Here is a 21,844-nt window from a genome sequence, read left to right on the forward strand (position 1 = left end):
GTGGGGCTCTTACTTTCTTTAGATTGCAGTCTCTTTGAATTTCTGTTTCGGAAATAGCATTAAAGTTATCACTCTTGACTGAATATTCAAAACAAGCAATGCTTGAGTAACTAAATTTAACTTAATTACATTATACTGATTGAGTTACTGAGCATGTCTCATTTCGTCTTTGCTTGTGGATTTGTTGATTGTGTAATTGAATTTTGCAGTATGACATTGATATTTGATTGATTATAGTCACTTGAGTTCGCAAAAAAGATTAAGGTAGCAATTGAATTAGCCTGCATTTCATTAAATGCATTTACAGTTGAACAACTTGAGTGTTGTATGATCAATTCAGGTCGCTCATAATTTGCGATTCAGGCTCAGGATTGGCATAATAGAGAGTTCATCAGGGTCACAGCTTTTCATCTTTTCTTGGTGCGAATATTTTGTCCGTACCATGGAGATCCAGGTTATATTTACTCCTTTTTTTCCCTTTCTGTTCATTCATTTTTGAGTAGGAGATTAAAGCTTTAAATTTGGGAAACAATCAAAACCTTTTTAGGAGGCCGAGGATTTTGAATTTTTTCTGCACTTGTTAACAATTTTTAAGCCAAATTCTCCTCAGAAAACCGTGCTAATGGAAGAGTATATAGGTATGTACACATTAGCTAACAATAAAATGATAATGATGACAAAGAAGAGTGAAATATCTAAAATTCTCGATGACAAAGAAGCTTTTATTTGCATCCAGAAGTGTTTGTTTTTCGAAAATCTTGGCATGTTCCATTAAAAATGCTTCAAGCAGAATTTGAAAGGATTATGCTTGTCGCAAGTGAGGCACCATTGATTCAATTGAACAATGTTAGCGATCATCTTTTCAATCTCTACTGGAAGCATTTTAAAGGAACCTCTCTCTCTCCCATGTTTTATTGACAGAATATGAATAAGAAAGGTTGAAAAGATTTAGAGAGATAGATAAGAGAACAAAACAAAAATTAGAAACCTGACAACCAATATTTCATATCTATTAAATTTTAGTCAAAAGTCTTAAAACAACATAGGCAGCCTATGTATATAGTGCCGAAAATCTTCACATAACAAAAACCTTAATGTAACAAGGTAAAAGTACGAAATATCACTATTAGAATAAACCTAACATAAAACATTGTTAATAGTCTAATTTTACTAGCTGATGGAGTTTTGAGGCCTGATGGTGTTTGCTATGTCTACGACAAATCGGTAACGAACATCTCCTTTGGCTAGACGATCCATGGCTTTGTTCACATGATCCATTGAAATAACTTCAACATCTGCTGCTACATATTGTTTTGCTGCAAAGTTTAACATTTCTTGTATCTCCTTTATCCCCCCTGGCCCCTGCTGAACTTCCCGCAACCATTTTAATATCTGCATAGAAGTTTCTCCCTTTATGTAAGAAGCAAAGAAGATGCTGATGATTTCTTTTTACTATTCTTCGAAAACATATCTTTTAGAAGCAAATGAAATGCTAGAGTAGATTTCAGATCTAAAAGCTTTTTTTTCCATAAAACAAAGATAAAAACAAGAAAAACCGTGTTACAAATTTCTTACCAAAAATTAAGGGCATAATTGATAACTCTGTTTGTTCTCCAAACCGGGGCCGCTCAACTATTAATTTTCCATAAACTTCAAGAGATTTAGTAATGGCATCAAAGGATGTTGTGGAGAGACTGTGTCAAAGATTCCATCCATTGTGCCCATAGCAGACTGCTCCAATGTAACACAATCACAAACAATTAGACCTGAGAATGTTTTGGTTATCTTAAAGGGTTTGCATGGCTTTAAAAAGTCTTTTACCTGCATTTGCTTCAGTCATAACTAACGATAAACGAATCAGCTTCAAGATGTTGAATTGCTTCATTCTTTTTGCCTGTGAAGTGTTATCACAGTCACCTTCATTCCTAATGCTTTGGCAAATTTAACTGCTAGAGACCTAACCCACCAAGACCAACACACCCACATGCATGCAGGTTTGTCGAGTCCGTAGAATTTCATAGGACTAAACACTGTAATCCCTGCGCCAAGTAACGGCGCAACACCCCCTGCAGAAAGATTTTCAGGAATAGAAAAGGCAAAAGTGTTGATCAACAATAAGAATATCAGAAAATCCTCCATAGTTTTTATCCCCACCATCATCAAAGATTGTGCTGGTGTGGATCCTTTTAGGGCAATAGTTTTCCAACTCATTTTGGCACTGATCACAGCTGCCACATGAGCCGATTATACCTCCCACTCTGCCTTATCTCCTACTTTGAATTTTTGCACTTTGCTCCCCACTTGAGTTACCACACCAACAATCTCATGCCTGTGAAATACAAAGAAATAAATCAAATTGGGTATGATTTTAGAAGGAAAATTTCTGAAGGGATTGGTTTTAAGAACATTAACATACCCAGGAACAATAGGGTAGGAAGAAATTCCGAATTCGTTCTTGATTAAATGCAAGTCAGAATGACAAATCCCACAATATAGAATCTTTATTGTAATATCATTCTCTCCATTTGCCCTGCAGTTTAAGAGGTAAAACTAAACCCATTTGGAATTTGAAATCATAAAAACACAAAGAAGAATGAGGCATAAATGGACCTTCTAGTGAAATGGAAAGGATGAAGAATTCCTGAAGAATCTGTAGCTGCCCATCCAAAGGCAATTTGACGAGATTGTGTCGGAATTAAATAATCTGGAAGGGGTATTTATGTAATTCAACAGTTTATTAGTTGTGACACTTTTTGCTTATTTTAGCTGCTTTGTATATAAAGTCTCTGACAAAAATAAATAAAGTCAAGAGCATTATTCAGAAACTTTTCTTTTCCTCTGTTTGTTCATGGTATCAAAGCAGGAAAGATACTTTTTCTTCTGAATCTTCTTTGAGCTCTTGAAGCTTTGCTTTACGAATTGATTACTCGACATGGTGAGAGAGTCAAGTAATACTGGAGCTGGAGAATCACCAGCGAACTCCAACGAAAGTTCAGTTTTGAAAGAAATAGAGTCGAACAATGGAAATAACTCCATGATACTACAAAATTCGGATCATCCAGGCATGCAACTGGTGAATTTTCCACTTACAGGTAACGAAAACTATCTAGCATGGAGTAGATCAGTTTTAATTGCATTAGGTGCAAAACAAAAGTTAGGGTTTATCAATGGAAAAATTTCTAGGCCAGAGCAAGATTCAAATAGCTTTGAACTTTGGTCAAGGGTTGATTGCATGATTAGGTCATGGTTATTGAACTCTGTTTTAAGTGACATAGTATGAGCTTTTCTTTATGCATCTACTGCTGAAGAACTATGGAATGAACTTAAGGAACATTATGGTGAGAGCAATGGACCTTTGATCTATCAAATTCAAAGGGAAATAGCTTCAGTATCACAAGGGAATGAGACAATTTCGAAGTATTATCCAAAATTAGAAAAACTTTCGGATGAGTTGAACTGTATTTTGCCAGTTCTTGATTGCAGTTGTGGATTAGGAAAGAAAATGAATGATATATGAATTCTCTGAATCGTTTGATGCAATTCTTGATAGGGTTTAATGATTCCTATGATCAGTTAAGGAGCCAAATTTTAGTACTTAAACCATTACCTACTGTTAATAAGGCCTATTCTATGGCTTTGAAAGTTGAAAAGTAAAGGGAGGTTCGTATCCATTTTTTAGACTCAAGTAGCGTCTTTGCCATGTTTGCTAAGGCACAGATGAATCAAGGGAATAATTCAACAAAGAAGTATGGAAACAATGGCAGTAACTATAATGGGGGAAATAAGAATAAACAGGAAAATAGGAAGAGAAATGCTGCTAAACACTGTGATTTTTGTAACCAAAATGGACACATAAGAGAATTTTGTTTCAAAATCATAGGTTATCCAGAATTGTATAAAGAGCTGAAAGGTCAGCAGGGTAAAGCCAACACTAGGGGTAAGGCAATGGCGGCACAGATGATGGATTCTCCTTTGAATTTTGAGGACATTGGTGAAGAAGAAAAGAAAGGATTGCAGGGACAATCTTTCACTGATATTATACAGCAGGAGGTAATGAAGCTGATGAAAGGGAAAATGCAGCTGGAAAATAATCAGGTGAACTTTGCTCATCTAGGGGACTTTGCAGGTATGAATTATAGCTTACAAGTTATTGATTGCTTAGAAGTAGGAACATGGATTGTTGATACAGGTGCTTCAAACCATATGTGTGTTGATTTGAAACTTATGAACTCACCAAAACCTGTAACCAAACCTACACCTGTCTATTTACCANTATTGTTAATAAGGCCTATTCTATGGCTTTGAAAGTTGAAAAGCAAAGGGAGGTTCATATCAATTTTTCAGACTCAAGTAGCGTCTTTGCCATGTTTGCTAAGGCATAGATGAATCAAGGGAATAATTCAACAAAGAAGTATGGAAACAATGGCAGTAACTATAATGGGGGAAATAAGAATAAATAGGAAATAAGAAAGAAGAATGCTGATAAACACTGTGATTTTTGTAACCAAAATGGACACACAAGAGAATTTTGTTTCAAAATCATAGGTTATCGAGAATGGTATAAAGAGCTGAAAGGTCAGCAAGGTAAAGCCAACATTGGGGGTAAGGCAATGGCAGCACAGATGATGGATTCTCCTTTGAATTTTGAGGACACTGGTGAAGAAGAAAAGAAAGGATTGCAGGGACAATCTCTCACTGATATTATACAGCAGGAGGTAATGAAGCTGATGAAAGGGAAAATGTAGCTGGAAAATAATCAGGTGAACTTTGCTCATCTAGGGGACTTTGCAGGTATGAATTATAGCTTACAAGTTATTGATTGCTTAGAAGTAGGAACATGGATTGTTGATACAGGTGCTTCAAACCATATGTGTGTTGATTTGAAACTTATGAACTCACCGAAACCTGTAACCAAACCTACCTCTGTCTATTTACCATATGGAACCATAAAATTTGTGAACCATATTGGAAACATCCTATTAAACTCTAAACTGACCCTGCATGATGCCTTGCATGTTCCATCTTTCAAGTTTAATCTACTTTCAGTGCCCAAACTCACTGCTAATGTAAATCTTTTATCCAAAACATTGTGTTTTGCAAGACCTACAAAATGAAGAAATATTAGCAGTTGGGAAACTTGTTGGGAATTTATACATTCTGGACAAAAACAGTCTCTATTTTAGGAATTTTTCTATATGTAATAAGACATAAACACAAGCTATGTCAGCTAAGTGTTCATCTCCTGCTTGTAACATTTCTTTTTCTGTTAATAAAGTGGATCATTGTTCATTATCTCTTTGGCATAAGAGACTTGGTCATAGCTCTTTGAATGCATTGCATCATTTACAATTTATTGATAAATCCATTGATGCATCTTTTTCAGATTGTGATGTGTGTCACAAAGCAAAACAGTCCAGGTTACCTTTTCCTATAAGTCGAACCATATCCCTTAAACCTTTTGATTTACTTCATTTGGATCTATGGGGTCCTTATAAAGTAAAATATGTTACAGGAGCACATTATGTACTGACTATTGTTGATGATCACAGTAGAGCAGTGTGGACATTTCTCCTTTCCCACAAAACACAAACATTCACTACTTTGCAAAATTTCTTTCATCTTGTAGAAACCCAATTTGATGCTAAAGTTAAAAGCATTAGAACAGACAATGGAACTGAGTTCCTCAATTCAAATTGTCAACAACTATTTTATACATTAGAAAACCTGTGTCTACACACCTCAGCAGAATGGTATTGTTGAAAGAAAACATAGGCATTTACTTCAAGTAGCTAGAGCCCTGATTTTTCAAGCTAATATGCCTATTATGTTTTGGGATCATGCCATTCGCATGGCAACTCATATCATTAATAGATTACCAACCTCAGTCCTTCAATGGAAATCCCCATATGAACTACTGTTTAAACAGATTCCTACCTATGATTTTTTCAAGGTTTTTGGTTGCCATTGTTATGCAACCAATACACTGCCACACAAGGATAAATTTGCATCCAGAGCTAATAGGTGTTGTTTCATTGGTTACAATTAAGGTCAGAAAGCTTTTAAGCTTTATGATCTGTCTTCTAAAACAATGTTTGTTTCTCGATATGTATTTTTCCTTGAACATATTTTCCCTTTCTCTACTGATTCTACTGCAAACAAGTCTTCATGTATGCCACTAATTCCTTCTGTTTTTGAAGACTTGTTTCCTACAGAAAATACTTGCTTACCTGCCACATCTCACCCACAATCTACATATGATTTTGATGTTTCTGATTCTATACCTTCTACTGAGTTAGAAACTCATTCATCACCTAGAGTTGATACTTTTATGCATACTGAACCTATTACTGATGAATTGATTCCTAAAAATGTGTCTCCTAATCATGTAGAACTGCATTCACATTCTAGGCAAAGTCTTAGATCTAAACAGCCACCAAAATGGATGAATGATTATGTGCTGCATTGTCAAAATTCCCAACAGATCTCAATTGTTGATAAATCTCATTTTTTCTTCAGTTCATACACCTCCAACTTACCCTTACATTGATCCTCCTTGTTTATCACACACATATATTAATTTCTTAGCTAATGTCTCAACAATCCAAGAACCTACTTCTTATCATCAAGCTTGCCAACATCCTTCTTGGATTAAAGCTATGAATACTGAACTTGATGCTTTAGAATCCAACCATACTTGGGAATTGGTTCCATTACCACCTGAAAAAAAACCAATTGGCACAAAATGGGTTTACAAAATTAAACTTAAACCAGATGGAAGTATAGATAGATACAAGGCCAGATTAATGGCCAAAGGCTACAATCAAATTTATGGGGTGGATTATTTAGAAAGCTTTTCTCCGGTTGCCAACCTTGTTACAGTGAGAATTTTCTTGGCCATTGGTACTACCCACTCTTGGCCATTACATCAATTAGACATTAACAATGCCTCTTTACATGGTTATTTGGATGAAGCAGTCTATTTGTTTCCCCCTGATGGTTATTCTAAGGCACAAAATGGAGAGGTTTGTAAACTCAAAAAATCCTTATATGGCCTGAAACAGGCTTCCAGATAATGGAATCATGAATTCTGCACTAAGTTGCTGGCCTATGGTTTTATTCAGTCCAAGCATGATCATTGTCTCTTCACTAAACCTTCTGCAGATAGTTTCTTGGCTCTAATTGTTTATGTTGATGATGTTTTAGTAATGGGACCTNCAAACCTACACCTGTCTATTTACCAGATGGAACCATAAAATTTGTGAACCATATTGGAAACATCCTATTAAACTTTAAACTAACCCTTCATGATGCCCTACATGTTCCATCTTTCAAATTTAATTTACTTTCAGTACCCAAACTCACTGCTAATGCAAATCTTAAGTTTACCTTTTATCCAAAACATTGTGTTTTGCAGGACCTACAAAATGAAGAAATATTAGCAGTTGGGAAACTTGTTGGGAATTTATACATTCTGGACAAAAACAGTCTCCATTTTAGGAATTCTTCTACATGTAATAAGACAAAAACACAAGCTATATCAGCTAAGTGTTTATCTCCTACTTGTAACGTTTCTTTTTCTGCTAATAAAGTGGATCATTGCTCATTATCTCTTTGGCATAAGAGACTTGTTAACAGCTCTTTGAATGCATTGCATCATTTATAGTTTATTGATAAATCTATTGATGCATCTTTTTCAGATTGTGATGTGTGTCACAAAGCAAAACAGTCCAGGTTACCTTTTCCTATAAGTCGAACCATATCTTTTAAACCTTTTGATTTACTTCATTTGGATCTATGGGGTCATTATAAAGTAAAATATGTTACAGGAGCACGTTATGTGCTGACCATTGTTGATGATCACAGTAGGGCAGTGTGGACATTTCTCCTTTCCCACAAAACACAAACATTCACTACTTTGCAGAATTTCTTTCATCTTGTAGATACCCAATTTGATGCTAAAGTTAAAAGCATTAGAACAAACAATGGAACTGGGTTTCTCAATTCTAATTGTCAACAACTATTCATACATTAGGCATTATTCATCAGAAAACATGTGTCTACACACCTCAGCATAATGGTATTGTTGAAAGAAAACATAAGCATCTACTTCAAGTAGCTAGAGCCCTGATTTTTCAAGCTAATATGCCTGTTGTGTTTTGGGATCATGCCATTCTCATGGCAACTCATATCATTAATAGGTTACCAACCTCAGTCCTTTAGTGGAAATCCCCATATGAACTACTGTATAAACAGATTCCTCCCTATGATTTTTTTAAGGTTTTTGGTTGCCTTTGTTATGCAACCAATACACTGCCACACAAGGATAAATTCGCACCCAGAGCTAATAGGTGTTGTTTCATTGGTTACAGTCAAGGTCAGAAAGCTTTTAAGCTTTATGATCTGTCTTCTAAAACAATTTTTGTTTCTCGAGATATATTTTTCCTTGAACATATGTTTCCTTTCTCTACTGATTCTACTGCAAACAATTCTTTATGTGTGCCATTAATTCCTTCTGATCTTGAAGATTTGTTTCCTAGAGAAAATGATTATTTACCTGCCACATCTCACCACAATCTACATCTGATTTTGACATTTCTGATTCTATACCTTCTACTGAGTTAGAAACTCATTCATCACCTAGAGTTGATACTGTTATGCATACTGAACCTATTACTAATGAATTGCTTCCTGAAAATTTGTCTCCTGATCATATAGACTTGCATTCATAGTCTAGTAACATTTCACCTATTCCAATTGCACATTCTCTACCTAGGCAAAGTCTTAGATCTAAACAGCCACCAAAATGGATGAATGATTATGTGTTGCACTGTCATAGTTCCCAACAACTCTCATCCGTTGATAAATCTCATTTTTCTTCAATACATACACCTCTAACTTACCCTTACATTGATCCTCCATGTTTATCACACATATATATCAATTTCTTAGCTAATGTCTCAACAATCCAAGAACCTACTTCTTATCATTAAGCTTGCCAACATCCTGCATAGATTAAAGCTATGAATGCTGAACTTGATGCTTTAGAGTCCAACCATACTTGGGAATTAGTTCCATTACCACCTGAAAAAAAACCAATTGGCACAAAATGGGTTTATAAAATTAAACTCAAATCGGATGGGAGTGTAGATAGATACAAGGCCAGATTAACGGCCAAAGGCTACAATCAAATTTATGGGGTGGATTATTTGGAAAGCTTTTCTCCGGTTGCCAAGCTTGTTACAGTGAGAATTTTCTTGGCCATTGGTACTACCCACTCTTGGCCATTACATCAATTAGACATTAACAATGCCTCTTACATGGTTATTTGGATGAGCAGTCTATTGTTTCCCCATGGTTATTCTAAGGCACAAATGGAGAGGTTTGTAAACTCAAAAATCCTTATATGGCCTGAAACAGGCTTCCAGATAATGGAATCATGAATTCTGCACTAGTTGCTGGCCTATGGTTTTATTCAGTCCAAGCATGATCATTGTCTCTTCACTAAACCTTCTGCAGATATTTCTTGGCTCTAATTGTTTATGTTGATGTTTTAGTAATGGGACCTTATGAAAGTGATATTGCAGCAGTTAAGGCCTATCTACATTCTGTTTTTACTATCAAAGACTTAGGATATGCCAAATACTTCCTTGGGATAGAAATAGCTCACTCTTCCGAGGGAACTTTTATCAATCAAGGAATATATTTTGGATATCCTTGAAGACACAGGTTTGGTTGGTGCAAAGCCTGTTTCTACTCATTTTCTCAAAGGTTGCAGCTTAGTTCAGAATCTTCCATCCCCTATCTTCTCCTGATCATATAGAAGATAATTGGCCGCTTGTTGTATCTTAATTTGACAAGACCGGACATTAGCTTTGCTGTTCAGCAGTTGTGTCAGTTTGTTAACTCTCCTTGCCAGACATTGGGATGCTGCTTATACATCCTACAGTATCTAAAGGGATGTCCCTTCTAAAGGTTTATTTTTTCCAGCTCACTCTTCCTTCAGTCACAGCTTATTGTGATGCTGATTGGGCTTCTTGCCCTGATTCCCGAATGCCTCTCACTGGCTATTGTTTTTCCTTGGCCTTCTCTCATTCGTAGAAGACAAGAAACAAACTACAATTCTAAGTCCTTTGCAAGAATGAGTACAGAATTATGGCAGCCACAGTTTGTGAATTACAATGGATTTCCTATTTGCTTCAAGACTTGCTGATTTCTTCTCACTACCTATTACTCTTTGGTGTGATAATCGAGCTGCCTCCCCACACAGGTTAATCTAGTTTTCCATGAACGTACTAGCACTTGGAAATTGATTGTCATGTGGTTCAGATTGTATTCAGGCAGGTTTCATCACTCCCCATTACATTCCATCTTCACAGCAACTTGCTGATTTCTTCACAAAACCTCTCGCTGCTCCTCAATTTACATATTTCTTGTCCAAGTTGGGCTTAGGTGATTGTCACCTACCTCCAACTCCAACTTGGGGGGGGGGGGGAGGGGGGGGGGGGGGGGGGGTGGGTGGAGGATGGAGGAATAATAATCTGGGAGGGTTATTTATGTAATTCAACAGTTTTATTGGTAACACTTTAGCTTATTTTAGCTGGTTTGTTAAGTTGTTAATCTTCAGTATTAATTAGTTGGATTAGTTGCTTAATTAGTTAGTTAGTGAGTATGAGTTAGCTAAGCTTTGTATATAAAGTCTCTGCAAATAAAAAATCAGAGCATTATTCAGAAACTTTTCTTTTCCTCTTTTCGTACACAAACCTTGAAGTTTGGGTTTTGGGAAGAGTTGGAGTTGCCCAACTTTGGCATGCTAGGTTTGGGGTGACGGTGGATGATGGTCAACCTAGCTTGCGATTGCTTTGTTTTCTAGGGGTAGTAACATTAATTCCTGTAAGTATGATAAAATAACAAATACCCCTTTGATATTTTGGAAATAACAGAAATTCTCCTACCGTTAAGTTTTGGTGTTAAAATACACGATAAGACAATTTTGTAATATTTATAATTCTTAATAGTGTTTTTAATGACTCACTATTAGTTCATTAATGGCAGGAGAATTTTTGTTAATTTTGAACCTCTTATTACTTTATGACCTCCGGGGGGTCTATGTTTAACCCTTCTTCTAGTGTTGCTATTGGCCTAGCCCCTGTTATTATCTCTTTAGTCCCAAATTATTATTTTTGAGAAAAATTATAATTATCTAGCCCCTATTAGATTTTTGAAAAAAAAAAATTATAAAGTATTTGAATTAGCCCTGTTCATAAAATAAAACAATCCTATTATTTGAAATTATTCAAATAGGTACCCAAGCAGAAAAGTAAATTTTGTCTCTTTTTCTTCAATTAATCTATTCTTTTTATTCCTTTTCTTTGTCAACAAGAAATAAGATTTTAACTCCCTAACTAGTTTTACATATCTCCATCTCAATTCTTACCAATTTCATATTTTCACAATCAAATGTTACAAGTTACAATCTAGTCAATTCTAGATACTTTTAATTTATTTATACATTTAATAATAATAATGAATGAGTGACTAAAATTGATGATAATGAATTATATTTGTATGATAGATTATTGATAGAAATTTAAATAATATATAAAATCTTCTTTGGTATGAAACAAGTTTTAGAGAAAATTATATATAAACAAGTCAATTGGCTTTACTGTAGATAAGAGCAAAGTGGCCTGCAAATATTAAAAAAAAAAAAAAATGATTAAGTGTGAACTATTCAACTTGTTAGAGAATCATCTTAGTTTACATTATGAAATTTTTTATACATACATATTAATATTAATTCTAAATAGCTTATATTAGTTATTGTGTTGATGACACATTATTTAAATTTCTAACTTATTAATTTTCGATGGTTGAATAGAAGTCACCATGTTGGTGATGGGTGATGGATGATGGAGCATTAGGGTTCGATTATGGAGAAGAGCTTGAGAACTACTATTGCATCCAAGAAACCAATTCTATGTAAAATTTCAGTATCGATAATTTCGTTAATAGTAAAAATTTAAATTTTATTATGTTTTAATTTGCCCCGCTCATATAAATTCTTGGCTATCTCCTAGATATTTGAGTTATTTTATACAGGCGGATCAATTGATTAATTTAGTGCAGGTGACTAAAAATCTCTTTAGTGATTGAATAAAAAGATAGTATAAAAAATGGATTGGAAATAGTAGAGAGTGAAAAATATAACTAAATGGTATTGTAGAAGTAGATGGTGTTGTATAGACATTTTTATATGCTTAAAAATTTTAACAGGTTATTAGAATTAGGGTTTAGAAAATAAAATTGGGTGCCAACAACAAAACTCTTATTTTATTTATCTAAATATCAAACCTTATAAAATGATACATATTAGCCCTTCTCAGATAAATTTTTGGTTATTATCTCTCACCCTCCCTAAGGTTTTGCATTTTCTCCATGACACCCCTCAAGTTTAAAATAGCTTTTTCACCTCTGCTCATATTTCAATAATTCTCTGAAACCTTCCTTATCTACTGTTGCTAACAAATCTGTTAAGGAAAACTATCTATACCCCTGAGTATATATATATGTACCAAAGAACCCCTTAGAGTATAATTGTATTATTAATTTGTTATTATTATTATTTTATTTTTTTTGTTCTAGTGAAATTAGGGTAAATAAGGTATTTAATTGGTTTTGGAGTTGAGAGCAACTTTTTTTTTTTTTTTTTTTAATTTTTATCAACATAGGGTTGAGAATAATTTCAAATATCTAGGGGCATTTTTATATAGATATATGCAGAGGGGTTTAGAGTAATTTAAAAAACCTAACAGATTCTGTTAGCAAACGGTAGAGAAAGAAGGTTTGAGAGATTATTGAAATCTGAGAGGAAATGGGATGCTATTTATACTTGTAGGGTGTCACAAATAAAAAGCAAACCTTAGGGGAGGTGCGGGACAATAACCCTAAATTTTTCTCCACTTATTAGGTTCAATATTCATAAAACTTTTGAAAGGTATCAAGTCTAAATGACTTTTCTTTGAACCTCAGAGAAAACAACCATGTGTATAATGTCCCCTTAGCTGGATCAATAAGAAAATTAAATGCCATTGACTTGATACCTCTTTCGGTCACACAGTATGTCACCCCACCGTAATTAATACCTCACAACACTACTATAATATCTCATTTATAAATTACCTCACCATCAACTAAAGCTTGTGACTACATTTCACTACCTTCTCTCTATAATTCTTCATTTAAGCACTACGCTCCCACATTTTTTCCTCCCAAAAATGGCCAAGTCACCGGAAGAACAACACCCTGTAATGGCTTTTGGGTGGGCAGCCACTGACCCTTCTGGCCATCTCTCCCCTTCAAATTCTCCAGGAGGTAATCAATAAATAAGCAACACTATATGTATTTTTTTTTTAACATTGCATTGAGTTTCAGTAACTTTTTAGCGTTAGTCAGATCACAAAGTTCTAAAAGGAAAAACATCATAACAATAAATAATTTGCAGGGAAACAGGTGATGAGGACGTGAGATTTAAGGTGTTATATTGCGGGATGTGCCACTCTGATCTTCACAGTATCAAAAATGAATGGGGCAACTCTATCTACCCTATGTTTCCTGGGTATGTATCCTCCTTTCTCATTTTTCCTAACATTTATATATCTCTTCATCCTCTTCTATTTTTGCACAAAACGAGCAATTGGAGAAATACTATTTGGCTTAGACAAGAAAGAGCCACTTTATTTCTAGTCGAAAGATGCTTGTTATATAGTGGCCATCAAAGATTAACTTCATTGGTTGTCTCTTATCTTGATCTTTTTTGATGTATTCCCTAGTTCAATCCATTCCATACACGTTAAATTGGATTCCTAATTCAACTTAACCTTAACCATCAAAAACATGATTTGCAGGCAGGAAATCGTTGGAGAAGTGACAGAAGTGGGTGGCAAGTACGAAGGTTAAAGTTGGAGATAAAGTTGGTGTTGGATGCTGTTGGTGCATGCCACTCCTGTGATAACTGTGTAAATGATCTTGAAAATTACTGCCCAATGGACACTCACTACAACTCCATTAACACTGATGGAACAATCACATATGGAGGCTATTCCGATCATATGGTCGCCAATCAACGCTACATTGTTCGGTTCCCTGATAACATGCCACTTGATGCCGGTGCCCCTCTTCTCTGTCCGGGATTACAGTTTATAGCCCCTTGAAATATTATGGATTAGCCAAACAGGAAAGCACTTGGCGTGGTCGCCTTGGTGGCTTGTCATGTGGCTGTTAAATTTGCCAAGCTTTTGGAGCTAAAGTGACAGTAATTAGTACCTCCCCAAGTAAGATGAAAGAAGCTTGGAACATCTTGGTGCTGATTCATTTTTGGCTAGCCGTGTGCCTGAACAAATGCAGGTAATTAGGGTACTTTAAGATGCCAAATGATTTGTTCTCATGGGTACATTCCCGTACTTGAAACAAATTAAATTTTAGATTTTTAGTAATTTTTTTTTTTAAAAAAAAATTTGCAGGCTGCCGGGGTACATTGGATGGTATTATCGATACGTGTCTGCAGTCCATCCACTTTTGCCATTGCTCGTCTATTGAAGTCCAATGGAAAGCTTATTATGGTTGGTGCCCCAGAAAAACCACTAAGTTGCCTATCTTTCCTTTACTTATGGGTAAGTTTAGATTAAGAGAATAGCCAATCTTTTAGGAATATTATCTAAACTGAACTGCAGAGTTGATTAATAACTGATGTGACGACAGGAAGGAAGACCGTGGCTGGGAGTCTAATTGGAGGAATGAAGAGACGCAAGAGATGGTTGATTTTGCAGCAAAACACAACATAACAGCTGATATTGAAGTTATTTCATGGATTATGTGAACACTGCTATGGAGAGACTTGGTAAGGCTGATGTTAGTACCGATTTGTCATTGATATTGGGACACACCTTGGCAGCTACCAAGCCTGATGACTATTGGCGTATTTCTAAGTTTTTTCACATTGCTTCGAATTTTTTTGAGATGCTAAATGCACATAGTTTCCGCAAAGATTTATGTTATAGAATATCACTACATGGCATCATGTATTACAATATATTCTAAGTCCTCAATAAAAGTATAAAACAATAACAGATGTTTTTTATTCTTTGTTCAGTCACTTTAACACAATGTGATAGAATTACGTTGCGTGCTATTCTAACTTGAATTAAGTTGACCCAGCAAGTGATAGATGTGGTTTCTTAGGAATTTCATCAAACATATGGTAATGATTCACCAAATTGACTATGTCCGTCTAGTTTTTGATTTTACTGGGGCTTGAAAATAGTAAAGATGCAAAGATATCTACCACTACCTACTTCACCTTTCAACCTTAGTCTTGCGACAGCACGTTTATATTCAATTTGTAAGTTACAGGCTCCCGCACTTTTATTTTGTTGTTACTTTGTTAGAATACCCTCTCAGGTATACGGTAATGAGTCAATGACACTAGTTACAAAGTTACATAAAAACTCTAAATTGGAAAAATTACAATATATATAAAGTAAACAAATCACAAAACCTTCGTCAAACTTAGATAAACAAAAGATAAATGCTGAAAACAATCTCTTTTTCATTCTTTTTATTATACTTACTATTTAACAAGTGTAAAAAGAGAGAGAAAATGAAAAAAAGTATTTATTCATTTCTCATTTATTTTTATTGTATACACATGTTACAATAGAACTAAGAAAGTTAGACGGTAAGACTCTAAACAAAAATAGGGCTACAATAAAGATAATGTATTTACAAAACTAAAATTCATTACGGTAAATATCATTTAGGTCCACTAGGTTTGATAAATCCAAAGGCTTTTTTTTTTAATTTTTTTTATTTCACCGAACTTTAGAGCGGCAAATCGATAATTCTCAGAGGCACTACACGTCATCTCATAGAAAACAGATGTTGTTTCCGAGGTAAACGATGTGATGTTTCATAGGCAAGCGTCGTGATAAATATAATTTCAGTAATGTTCTACAACTCAATCTCATAACCTTCTCTCACAACCCCCGACGTGATAGCTCATAATTGGTTAGTTCGCAATTGAGTCCCGCCTGCTTGCTAGGGATCTCGTCTGCCCATTTGCAAACTTACTAATTACAATTTGCCACATCAGGGGTTGTGAGAGAAGGTTGTAAGATTGGGTTATAAACCTAGCATTACTCATATAATTTAGGCCCACCAAAAATCATAAATATAGGGTAGGCATGGCAATGGGGTAGGACGAGGTCGGGGACCCTATTCCCTGTCCCCAGCCTCAAAATCACTCCTCGCCCGTCCCCATTACGTGGATGACAGGGATTCACCATTCCCATCCCACGGGGAATTTTAGAAGCCCGTCCCCGCCCTGTTAATTTTACATTAACATCAATTATGAGAACAAACACATTTACAAAAGCTATTTGAGCATTACTAAACACAATAATTAATTCTCTTTCAATGTAAAGTTTCGTCAACATGACAAACACTTAAATTAATCATCTAAACTTAAGCTAAGGCATTGTACTTGTCCAAACTATAGACTTATTATGTATTTGATTAATTACACCAACTGAAGAAACAAAACAAAAAAACCATTTAAACATTTCCATAATTTGTTCAAAAAATACTCATTATGTATTAGTGTAAAGTAAGTGTGTGTGCGTGTATCGGGGCAGGCCCTTCCCCCGCCCCCGCCCTCGCCCCATCCCCAAGGACGAGGATTAAAATTCCTCCCGTCCTCGCCCCATATGGGGTGGAAGGGACGGGACGAGGCCCCGAAATTCTAGTGTCCATTGTCATGCCTAATATAGGGGGCTTTATTTTAACCAAAATTAACGAGGGTGTACTGATTTTATTATCACTACAACATGTCACCTTAGTGGCAAAAGACTTCTTGTCGTCACAAAAGAACAATATTGTTTTGCTTTTGAAGCCTAGTTTCAACTTATTAAAACGATTGTTAGTTTTACAACATGTCGTTAAGGTATGAAACGACATGTTGTGGGTGTGAAAAATACAATTGACCCCTCTATAAGTTTGGTAAAAAAGAGAAACACATGGTTTATGATTCTTGTTAGAGATGGGCTTATTCCCCAATTTTCTAGGGACCCACCACGCCTCGCCCCTACGAGACAGGGAATCCTCGGAAAAACTAGGGACAAGGACCAGAAAATTCCTCGTCCCTAGGGATCGGGTGGGGACAGGGAGAAGATGTCTCATTGCCTTGTACCTACCGCCCGCATTGTTAACCCACCTAAGGCATTTATATAACGGATCGATCCGAATCCATTATATAAATACCTGGGTTATTCTTCTTCATTCTCCATTGTGATTTCACTCTCAATTTTTTTTTTCGATATGGGCGATTTTTTCGAATATCTCTTCTCACCATTCTACTTCATCGTCGTCGCCTCTCGAGCCATCGTTGCCTTTCATGCCATTGTTGCCTTTCGAGCTGTGGTCAGCTTCAACAAATCTCTCTTCACCTTTTGATTTTTGCGATTTCGACGAATCTCTTTTCTCACCTTTCGACTTCAGCGAAGCCGACCGTGTTGATTCCAACTGTCATTGCCTCCTTCAAACAAATTGGTGAGTTTTAAATTGATTTTGGATTTTGGATTTAGGGTTTTTGCAAACATTTTTTTCGATTTTGAATTTTCCTCGTTGTGTGGGGAATGAGGCGGGGCAGGGCGGGTATGGGGGGTCACCCCTTCCTTGTGGGGCAGGGACGAGGATTCCCCTTCATCCCCGTAGCAAGGTTGGGGTGGGAATGAGGAAGCCCCTTAGGAGGCGAGGACGGGGACGGGGACGGGTAATGGGATCCTCGGCCCCGCCCCGTGCCCATCCCTAATTCTTGTGGACCTAATTGATAATTACCATCAAGGATTTTTAAATTAAGATCATGAATGACTTGTCGTTTCATGTCTTCATGTATAGTATTCTTACTTTTAATACTATATATGTAATATTTATGAAAATTTTCATTTCAATGTAATTTTTTACGAGGTTTTGAATATATATAACGATAAGATTTGGATGTTTACAATCATTCATATAAAACATTGATAAACAAGTGTCAAATTTGCTAAATTAAGAAAAGAGATGTCCTCAATTTTGTCCTCAAAAAATGAAAGAAAATCTATAAGAAACAAACTCCTGTTCTCGTGTGCGAGACTCCAAACTGTTCAGTAGTCTCCATTTGAAGTTTCGTTTCGGTTGGTAGCTGACTTTGCCGCTAAACTACAAAGCACGATCTGCACCGCGCACAATTCCCATTTCTTCTGTTTTCGTTTCGTTTCGGGTTGGTAACGCTGTTAAACTTGAGCATATGATGCTATGTTGAATTTTTATTTAGTATTCATAGTAAAGTTATAGGATAGACCTTTACCCAACACAAATGGGAATTTAAAAAATATGTGAAATATTTCCAGGTTTTTATGTTTAAACTTTCACATACTAATAAAGCTCATATTTGTATAGTTATTTGTAACATCTGAGGTTGTATGTGAAATGTTATGTGAACTGCACACGTGAAAGTGTAACCACTTCCTAATACGAGAAGCAGAATTATGTTTGCTGTGTTAGAGAGATGAAGCATAACTCTACTTTCATAAACTAAGAAATTCATATTTAATTGTGACAAAGTTTAGATTAGTAATAAGAGACTAGACTTAATTAATTCTTACAAAGTTTACATCTGTCAAGTAGAGAATAGACTTCGTCAATTTAGATATACCATAATCTGTATATATTGGCTCAAACTTAGGACCATATATTATGGTGTATTTTTGGTTAGCAGCACTAGTACTTGTCCTCATGACCTCATACTTGCTTTTTGTTTGGGTTTTTTGTGTGTATGTCTATCAGTGCATAGAACACTAAAGTATTCCCATATTATTACCAAATTACTATTAATAATCGAGGCTGAAAATATAAATCTTCAACTCCATTAATATAGATTCTAATCTGTATATTAATAGTCCTGCAGTTGCTTTGTTTTCAAATCTCCTTTTTTTCCTCAGTATTAGGCCTTCCAAAATGACACATAGTCTTCAGTTAATTTTTTCTGTCACTTAATAGCTAAGAATGGAGTTGAATTGAGAATAGAGGTTGCAGACATTTCTTCAAACATGCGGGGAAGTTGTTGATCATTTTCGAAAAGGAGTGGGAATAATGTCCTGTTAGTGGAAATAATAACCACATACACAATGTCCGCTTTGTGGAAATAATAACCACATATATAAATGTCCGCTTAGTGGAAATTTAGCTTAACCTGGTCAATAACGAAAATTAAATGCCATTGACAATTTGACTATATTACCCCGTTCGGTCACCAAGTATGTCACCTCCACTGTAATACAATACCTCACCACACTTATATATATATTCTCACTTCTAAATTTCCTCACCATCAATCGCAAAGCTTGTGACTACTCCATTTCACCACACTTATATAAATATAATTTTGTCAGCTAATGTGGTATGACCCTATTCCAAACAATAATTAGATTCCATATACATATAATCTCCACTTTGCTGAATAAACAAAGTTTAAATATCCATTGATTAACCTAGGGGTCGGTCACCAAGTTCGTCACGCCACCGTAATACAATACCTCACCTCACCTCACTTCTGTGATTATTGATACTCGCCTCCCTCTATAAATTACCTTAAGACTACCTCAGTATTTCACTTCTCTCTTATTATTGTAAATTTTAAGCACTACACCTCCACATTTTTTCCTCCTGTCAAATGGCTAAGTCATCGGAAGATCGACACCCTGTAAAGGCTTTTGGGTGGGCAGCCACTGACCCTTCAGGTGATCTCTCTCCCTTCAAATTCTCGAGGAGGTAATTCGATTTCAATATTACATTGAGTTTCACCAACTTTTTACCAAAAGAAAAGACATAATAACAATTAATTAACATATACGCAGGGAAACAGGTGATGAAGACGTGAGGTTTAAGGTGTTATATTGTGGGATATGCTACACTGATCTTCACAGTATCAAAAATGATTGGGGCAACTCTACCTACCCTTTGCTTCCTGGGTATGTATCATGCTTCTCCTTCTTCTTCTTCTTCTTCTTCTTCTTCTTCTTCTTCTTCTTCTTGTATTTTTCCACAAAACAAGAAATTGGAGACATTTTATTATGGCTTAAGACTAGGAAAGAACCACTTTATTTCTAGTTAAAAGCTGCTTGTTATATATGTGGCCATCAAAAGATTAACTTTGTTGGTCGTGTCTTATCTTGATCCATTTAATGTATTTTTGTTCCCCAGTTCCATCCATTCCTAATTCAAATTCAACGTCATTATCCTAACTATCTAAAACGTACTGCAAACATGAAATCGTGGGAGAAGTGACAGAAGTAGGTGGCAAAGTAACGAAGGTAAAAGTGGGAGATAAAGTTGGTGTTGGAGGCTTAGTTGGTACATGTCACTCCTGCGAAAATTGTTTAAATGATCTTGAAATTTACTGTCCCAAATTGATACTCACGTACAACTCCATACACACTGATGGAACAATCACATATGGGGGCTATTCTGATCATATGGTCGCCAATCAACGCTACATTGTCCGGTTCCCTGATAACTTGCGACTTGCTGCTGGTGCTCCTCTACTTTGTGCTGGAATTACAGTTTATAGCCCCTTGAAATATTTTGGATTAGCTGAAGCAGGGAAGCACGTAGGCGTTGTCGGCCTTGGTGGGCTTGGTCATGTGGCTGTTAAATTTGCCAAGGCTTTTGGAGCTAAAGTGACAGTAATTAGTACCTCCCCAAGTAAGATGAAAGAGGCTTTGGAACATCTTGGTGCTGATTCATTTTTGGCTAGCCGTGACCCTCAACAAATGCAGGTAATTAGGGTGCTTTAACGATGCGAAATGATTTGTTCTCATGGATACATTCCCGTACTTGAAGCAAATTAAATTTTAGATTTTTAGACTTCTTTTAAAATAAAATAAAATAAAATTTGCAGGCTGCCATGGGTACATTGGATGGTATTATCGATACGGTGTCTGCAGTCCATCCACTTTTGCCATTGCTCAGTCTATTGAAGTCCAATGGAAAGCTTATAATGGTTGGTGCCCCAGAAAAACCACTAGAGTTGCCTATCTTTCCTTTACTTATGGGTAAGTTTTAAGATAATTAAGAGAATTACTGTCTTTTAGGTTATCATCTGTACCTGTTACTTTGATTTGGACCGCAAAATTAATTAATAAATGATGTGACAACAGGAAGGAAGACAGTGGCTGGGAGTATGGGTGGAGGTATGAAAGAGACCCAAGAGATGATTGATTTTGCAGCAAAACACAACATAACGGCTGATATTGAAGTTATTTCAATGGACTACGTGAACACAGCTATGGAGCGACTTGATAAGGCGGATGTTAGATACCGATTTGCCATTGATATTGGGAACACCTTGGCAGCTACCAAGCCTTGATGACTAAATAGTAAGTAAGAGAGGGCATTCTAACAAAGTAACAAGAAAATAAAAAGTGTGGGAGAGAAGCCCAAATTGAATATAAAAGTGTTGTCGCAATTTTATAAACTTGTTGGACTTAAGCATAACACTGCTAAACATCAAGGGGTAATCAGTTTTACCTACCTAATCAAAATTTAATTTTGATTTGTTTTATGGATCTTATTGTTTGTGAATATGCATGGTGTTTGATGCATAAGCCCATGAACCTAGTTTAAGATTTATTTGGGTTATGTAATTTAAAATAAGGCTTGCATGTCCTGCCTTTCTCTGTATTCTCTCTTGTAACTTTTCTCTCTCATCTCACTCCCCTTGAATGTGACTCGAGGTTTCTTTTCAATTATG

At 35.8% G+C, this 21,844-nt stretch overlaps 2 protein-coding genes and 2 pseudogenes across 3 annotated transcripts; 3 read left to right on the forward strand and 1 right to left on the reverse strand.

Annotated features, from left to right (window-relative positions):
- Positions 1–1,569: 1,569 nt before the first annotated feature.
- LOC116131362 lies at positions 1,570–3,036 on the reverse strand (annotated as a pseudogene).
- Positions 3,037–9,020: 5,984 nt separating this feature from the next.
- Positions 9,021–9,718, forward strand: LOC116131363 (uncharacterized mitochondrial protein AtMg00820-like). The gene is made up of 2 exons (XM_031417022.1): positions 9,021–9,379; positions 9,517–9,718. Exons 1-2 carry the CDS (start codon positions 9,021–9,023, stop codon positions 9,716–9,718), a joined length of 561 nt encoding a protein of 186 aa, XP_031272882.1.
- A 3,556-nt stretch (positions 9,719–13,274) lies between these two features.
- LOC116131364 lies at positions 13,275–14,963 on the forward strand (annotated as a pseudogene).
- A 4,802-nt stretch (positions 14,964–19,765) lies between these two features.
- Positions 19,766–21,525, forward strand: LOC116131356 (8-hydroxygeraniol dehydrogenase-like). Of its 2 annotated transcripts, none has more exons than XM_031417016.1 (5): positions 19,766–19,863; positions 19,950–20,065; positions 20,359–20,870; positions 20,993–21,150; positions 21,256–21,525. In XM_031417016.1, the coding sequence occupies exons 1-5, from the start codon at positions 19,766–19,768 to the stop codon at positions 21,458–21,460; spliced, it is 1,089 nt and encodes a 362-aa protein (XP_031272876.1). In that variant the 3' UTR covers positions 21,461–21,525. The 2 variants fall into 2 exon arrangements, with proteins under 2 accessions (XP_031272876.1, XP_031272875.1); XM_031417015.1 differs by having other exon boundaries at positions 20,993–21,147; positions 21,229–21,525.
- Positions 21,526–21,844: the final 319 nt, after the last annotated feature.

This window comes from Pistacia vera, unplaced genomic scaffold (assembly GCF_008641045.1).
Source record: "Pistacia vera cultivar Batoury unplaced genomic scaffold, PisVer_v2 Contig233, whole genome shotgun sequence".
In the NCBI taxonomy this organism is placed as follows: domain Eukaryota; kingdom Viridiplantae; phylum Streptophyta; class Magnoliopsida; order Sapindales; family Anacardiaceae; genus Pistacia; species Pistacia vera.

What these genes read in the sequence shown, in the direction of transcription:
- LOC116131363 (XM_031417022.1), top strand. Translation starts at nt 9,021, where the DNA reads ATGAATGCTGAACTTGATGCTTTAGAGTCCAACCATACTTGGGAATTA. An exon ending in TCTAAGGCACAAATGGAGAG is followed by an intron (nt 9,380 to 9,516) that starts GTTTGTAAACTC and finishes AACCTTCTGCAG; the next exon opens with ATATTTCTTGGCTCTAATTG.
- LOC116131356 (XM_031417015.1), top strand. Translation starts at nt 19,766, where the DNA reads ATGGCTAAGTCATCGGAAGATCGACACCCTGTAAAGGCTTTTGGGTGG. An exon ending in GTGACCCTCAACAAATGCAG is followed by an intron (nt 20,871 to 20,992) that starts GTAATTAGGGTG and finishes TAAAATTTGCAG; the next exon opens with GCTGCCATGGGTACATTGGA. An exon ending in ATCTTTCCTTTACTTATGGG is followed by an intron (nt 21,148 to 21,228) that starts TAAGTTTTAAGA and finishes ACCGCAAAATTA; the next exon opens with ATTAATAAATGATGTGACAA.